The following is a 6,395-nucleotide window of genomic DNA, read 5'->3' on the forward strand; positions in this document are numbered from 1 at the left end:
TGGGGGGCTGTGAGGAGCACTTCCGGGGAGAGGCTGGGGAACTGTGAGGAGCACTTCCGGGGAGAGGCTGGGGAGCTGTGAGGAGCACTTCTGGGCGAAGAGGATGGAGTCTGATGTCAGAGCAGCCCTCTCAGGGGTGTCTTTGTCCTGAGGCAGCCTTGAGGCTGTCGCCTTTGGTGGCCGTCAGAAGCCCAATGGAGCTGACCACATGAGATTGAGCCACGGGGTGGGCAAGGGAAGCGGTGGAGTGGGTGGGAGTGGAGAGCATGCAGAAGGGCTCCAGGGTAGTTGGGGTGCCCCCTGCCAAGTCGGGTTGGCGAGAGCAGACCCCGGTGGGCTGCACTGAGCAAGTGGTACCTCGGAGGACGGCGTCGGGGCTTGGGAAGGGTCTGGTGGAGACAGTGACGAGGGCGACAGCTTGGACTCAGCATGGCAAGCTGTGAGCATGAAGGCTGGCGGGCCGTGCGTCTGGAGGGGGAGACGGTTCCGGAGGGCCGGTCCCCCTCTCGGCCTCGTGTGTTGGAAGGAGGGGCGCCGTTGTCGTGTTTGTAGTGAAAGTTTCAGGTGACCAGTACCTCCGTTGTCTCCTGCGTGCAGATGGAAGCGTTCAGGGCGCTATTGTGGAAGGGGGAGGGCGTCTGCTTTTTGCCACGAGCATTAAGTACAGGTCTCTTTCTTGTGAAAGGTGCAGTTACTCCTAGCAACCAAGGACGAGTAAACCCCTTCAAGGTAAATGCCCCATGGTGTTTTCGGTAAATACGCGAGCGGGCCCAGAAATATCTCTGGATGGCCCCCCGTGGCCTCCCCAGATTAGAGAAAAGGAAGTGGCCGGGGTCGCACTGCGCGGAGTGTTGGGTTTCTGCATACCTTCCCTCTAAGTGCTGCTGGCTTCAAGCCTGCTTGGGGGTGCGTGGTAGATGAGATTATATGCGTCGCCTTGACTTTGGGTGGCAGCCACATGTCATTTCCAAAGATGAGACCACACTACAGATGGGACGGAAATTTAAAGGAACAAGGAATCTGTTGGGATTTTTGTTTCCTTCTTTAAAGATAAGATGCTTACTCTTAGGTATTAGCCAGTTCCAAAGAGCCAGCCGTGTCCGTGAACCTGCCACGTTCAACGAACATCTTAGACAGTATGAGCAAATCCTCCAGGAAACCCTTTGCGCCCAATCGAGTGGCTGGTAGCGAGAAGTCCCCCGTTATCAAGCCTCTGATTCCAAAGCCAAAGTCTAAGCAGGTACCACTGCACTAACCATGCCCGCACTTGACGGCTGCACAGGTCTGCGTGTCAGGAGGAGCTGTGGTGTCCCTGATTGTCTAGCCAAGAAGTGGCTTTGGTCAGGGGTCTGCTCTGGAACTGTGCATGTGTGTGTATGTGTGTGTATGTGTCTGTGTGTCTGTCTCCTTGTCTCTGTCTCCATCTGTCCTTAGAGCCTCGGCATCTGTCTGTATGTTTTGAAAACATCGCAGGTGGTTGTGGTGTACCCCGTTTTGTATTTTGAATTGGTCTACTGCTGCACATGTATTCTACCCACATGTCATCAGTTAAATGGGCCTATTACTTATCTTCTTCATTTCCTGTAATTGGACCTGTTTGGAAGACACAGAATGTGACATAGTATTCTTGGGTTTTTGTGTGTGTGTGTATGTTTATTTTCAGCTGAGAAATTAAAAACTTCACTTGTAAAGTGTGAATTGTAAATGTTTCTCTACATCTGTCAGAATGTCATGAGTCAAAATTCTGTTGGATTCAGGGCTGCTGCTTGTTTTTCTAGGCCTCTGCAGCATCCTATTTCCAGAAGAGAACTTCTCAGGCTGATAAAACCGAGGGAGTGAAAGAAGAAAACCCTAAAGATGTGTCACCTGCAGCCCCAGCTGTGTGCTCGCCGAACGCTGAAGCGCAGAGGTTGGTACCTAGGGGCCCGTGCACCGAGCTTGGGACCTGGGAGTGGCAGGCAGGTGGCGGGCTGTTCAGACCCCCGCCTGGTAGCTTTGTGCTCAGCGGTGGACAGGGCGCATACACAGGCAGCGCTCAGGCCACTGCTGCGCGGGCTAAGTGTGTCTTCCATTGTGCATACGGGGTTCGATCCCTGCTACCACACTGCCACGTTGGCCCTGCCTCTGGGCATGCTGAGTTGGCCACCAAGACCCAGTTTGGTGGTGCACGCTTGTAATCCCAGCGCTGGTGAGGCTGAAACAGGAGGATGACTATGAGTCCGCTCTGTGTAGTGAGACCTTGTACCAAATACATTAAAAATAAAGTTTAAAATCTCTAAGAAATTACCGTATTTAATCAGATATTTTGTCACAGATGTTTATGTACTGAATCAGAAGGAAATAGTTTTGTTTTCCTTTGAATAACAGCTGTTTAGATGCAGAAGATTGCATGCTATTAGTCAGACTTGCGGTGTTGCCCCAAATTTGATTAAAATGAGTCTTCTAATGTCTGGAAATTCAAGAACTTTTGTTTAGCGTTGATTTTTGTTTGTAATTTTTTTTTAGGAATAAGATTAAGATTACTTGAAATTTGTACACTTTTCAGACATCGAGCACATGGTTATTATAGTCATACTGTAAATATTTTTTAACCACTTGCTATTCTTTTTTTTTGTTTGTTTGTTTTTGTTTTTGTTTTTGTTTTTTTGGCGGAACCGGGGATTGAACTCAGACCCTTGCGCTTGCCAGGGAAGCGCTTATTCCACTGAGCCATCTCTCTGGCCACCACTTGCTATTCTAAAAGGTTAGACAACTTGGTTTTACTGTTCTATAGAAGTAGTCCTTCTAATGCTTTTTATTTTTTTATTATCTTTTTTTTTTTTTTTTTTGCAGAACCGGTGATTGAACTCAGGCCTTTGCACTTGCCAGGCAAGTGCTTATTCAACTGAACTATCTTACCAGCCCCTCTAATGCTTTTTAGTAAATTTAAACTTTTATGTTTAATGAGGTCTGTATTAGAGATACAGTGTTACATTCTATATTTTTGTTGCCACTTAAACTTTTTTTGGAGATAGGGTCTCCCTGGCTGGCCTCAAACTCATGGTCTTTCTGCCTCAGCTTCCCGAGTGCTGGGATCACGGGCGTGCCCTGCCATTCCTGCTTCCATTTAGAATTTTGCCATGCACATTTTCCCCTGGTGTCCTTGTGGTGTCGTTAAACTTACCCTCTGGGCTGTGCTTGTATAGAGTGGCAGTGTAGTGATGGTAAATATGGGGACCATGGGTCACACCGCCTGGCTGCTGATGCCCAGCCTGGCGCCGGCCTTAGTACCCCCTGAGCTGGCAGCTCCCCTCCTTGGCTTTGGTGTGGGGTACTCATTGTTAGCAAGTCACAGCCATTGTCCAGTAAGTCACAGGTGTTCACACACAGTCCTAGAGAGCCGGGTGGCTGGCACTGCTGGGGCCCAGAAGGCTCCCCTGCCATTGTTCACAGGCAGGCCTTGTGCCATGGTACCCATGGGGACAGCAGCCAGACACCAAGGGAGAGGGGTTGAGGTCAGAAGGGCCTGAGGGAAGTCAGGATGGGGCTGCAGGGCCAAATGAGGGACCTGGAGCAGGGAGTTCACATTGCTGCCCTCAGGAAACATGCACAGAAGCAGCCTGTTGGATTGGCTGTACAGCAGATTTTTTAGTTCACTAATTGCAGTTCTTGGACACTTAGAGTAATATGAATGTCTACAGGGAGGTGGGTCTCCCTTTATATAGGTAGGCAAAGACTGGCTGATTACTAATTTAAAAAGTGGTAAGAGTAGGTGGTGGTGCCCCACACCTGCAGTCCCAGCACTCGGGAGGCTGAAGGGGGAAAATCACAAGTTCGAGACTAGCTTGGACTACATAATGAGACCCTGTCTCAAACCGGAAAACTCTTTTAAGCTGTGTCCTGATGATACATTTTATTTGCAATTACTATTTTAGGCCAAAGACTGGGTTCCAGATGTGGCTGGAAGAAAACAGAAGTAATATTTTGTCTGACAAGCCTGACTTTTCAGACGAAGCAGATATAATAAAAGAAGGAATGATTCGATTTAGAGTTTTGTCAGCTGAAGAAAGGAAGGTAAGGATAATTGGGCTGAGATGAAGATCTTTGTGAATTTTTCACATTAAAAAATATTTCATAAAAATGCCTTCATCTATTTTTAGCAAATTGAATACAGCATAAAACTTGTGGTAGAGAGGAAATTAAGTACATGGAAATGTCAGTTTCAAATACATCAGTTTCATAGTAGTTACTCAGAGTAAAAGATTCAGAGTGCAAGATGTAGTAATTAGTAATGAGTGCTGATGCTTGATTTGGGGGCAGCTCCGTGTTTATATCTGTCTAGTTCTCTGTGTTTATAGGCTGGGAAATACCTTCAAGCAAAGATCCATTCTGAGGTAGGGATTAGCTCAGTGGTACAGTGCTGGCATGGCAAGCACAAGGTCCTGAGTTCAATTCCTGCTACAAAATAAATTAATTTACATATCCAGTTCACTCAATTACTGGATTTTTTTTTTTTTTTTTTGGCAGAACTGGGAATTGAACTCAGACCTTTATACTTTCCAGGGAAGCGCTTATTTTACTGAGCCATCTCCCCGGCCCCTGCAAAAGAAATTAAATCCAGGAAAAGATCCATTTGTTGTAAATCCAAACAAAAATAATTAGTAAAAATGAACGTAATTCATGGTTTTAAATTACCACATTATGATCCTTACAAGTGGAATTTTAAAAAATCAGCTGTTTACCCAGGAACCCTTCTTTGGTGGAAAAAAGCAGGTGTGGTGTTTCATGCCCACCTTTCCTGTTGGGATCAGGCTTTCCTGTTGCCCTGGGAGGAAGGAGGAGCCTTCTCCTCGGGAAGCTGGGAATCTTGTACGTGTGCACAGAGACCTTGCCTGCACCACCTGGTCCCAAGGCCACAGTGACAGTGACACGCTCACTCTAGAGTTTGTGCATAAAGGTCTTGAGTAAGGAGGAGGTTAGACTCTGCCTGCCCACTCCAGCCCCACATATGGTCTGTTCAGCAATTTTGTGTTTCCTGCATTTTTGTATTTCTAAAGAGAATTAAGATTCTGCAGAATTACAGACACTGGCATTTGAGTAAATAGGGAGGAAAAACAGGACTTGAACCCAGAACCCTGCACCTGCTAGCCAGGCAGCCCCCACTGAGGTGCATTTCCAGCCTATGAATCGGTTTTGACTGCACAGAGTTAATGTCAGCCAGATGTGGTGTATACCTGTAATCCTAGCCCTCTGGGAGGCCGAGGGAGGAGGACTGCAAATTCCAGCCCAACCCGGGTAACTTAGCGAGACTGGCTCAAAATAAAAAATTAAAGAGGTCTGGGGCTACAGCTCAGCATGAAGGCCCTGGCTTCCATTCCCAGTACCGGGCTTGAAACTCACCAGTCAATGGCCAGGAAAATAGAACAGGAGAATGAAAAGCGGAAGAGACCATAAAATGCTATGCATTATTTGGCCCTTGTAGAAGGAATGATCTATGCCAAAGACATTGTAGGGGAGGCGTTTCTGGGGTTGCAGTATGGTTGGCACGAAGACTAGACAGCCTTTTTGCAAATCAAAAGCAAGATGGGGGCCAGGGAGATGGCTCAGTAGGATAAGCGCTTGATTGGCAAAAGCAAGATGGGTGGCAGCTGGCAGTGGGGAGGCCAAGTAGCTGCCATGTCAGGCTGCCGGGGTGACGCACACACCCGGAGTAGCGTGAGATGCATGCACCTGTGCATGCAGCCCTCTGGGAGGAAGGGGCAGGATGCTGCTGGGGTCCCTGTCCTGCTTGTAAGAATTGACTGAGGCGCCGAATGACGCTAGCACTTGGGGGAGCTGGGTCTTGGCTACTCAGGGCCTTTCCTGCAGCTCCATGTAAATCTGCGGTCGGCTGTGTGGCCTGGTGAGGGCTACCGGGAGGCTGAGGCAGGAGGGCTGCAAGTTCTTACCCAGCCTGGGTGCCTTAGGAAGAGCCTGTACCAAAATAAAGTATGGATAAGTAAAAATGGTTTGTAGCCCAATGCCAGGGCTCTGGGTTCAGTCTCCAGTACTGGAAACCACTCCCTCTGAAAGCCCTATAGTTATCTCAAAAAGTTCCTGCAGTTACGATATTTTGTACTTAATATGAATAATTATTAGATGAGTTTAGACTGAAATATTGCAGAAATAGAATGTCAGTTTTTTTAATGTGCTCTGCAATTAAGAATAGAAGATTTGATGTTTTTAAAGAAGTGTTCTAGATATTTAACTGCTACATAAAAATTGTGCCTGTTAACAGGCTACCCTGTCAGGTTTCAATACATGAGTATATTGTGTATCTTTTTTTTTTTTCCATAATTTTATTGAGAGACAAATAGCAATGAGACAGTTTCAAACCAAATTGGTAGGACAGTTTCAATAATTAACACATTGCATAC

General features: G+C 47.2%; 1 protein-coding gene across 1 annotated transcript in view; it reads left to right on the forward strand.

The window, feature by feature from the left end:
• The window catches only part of Wdhd1 (WD repeat and HMG-box DNA binding protein 1), a 60,111-nt gene that overhangs the window by 51,505 nt on the left and 2,211 nt on the right, over positions 1-6,395 (forward strand). Inside the window, exons 20-23 of the mRNA XM_023723732.1 lie at positions 686-729; positions 1,070-1,240; positions 1,779-1,909; positions 3,915-4,053. Coding sequence (XP_023579500.1) covers positions 686-729; positions 1,070-1,240; positions 1,779-1,909; positions 3,915-4,053 — 485 coding nt within the window. The remainder of the gene's footprint in view (positions 1-685; positions 730-1,069; positions 1,241-1,778; positions 1,910-3,914; positions 4,054-6,395) is intronic.

The sequence above is a fragment of the Octodon degus genome, unplaced genomic scaffold (genome assembly GCF_000260255.1).
Source record: "Octodon degus isolate 3935 unplaced genomic scaffold, OctDeg1.0 scaffold00102, whole genome shotgun sequence".
NCBI lineage: Eukaryota > Metazoa > Chordata > Mammalia > Rodentia > Octodontidae > Octodon > Octodon degus.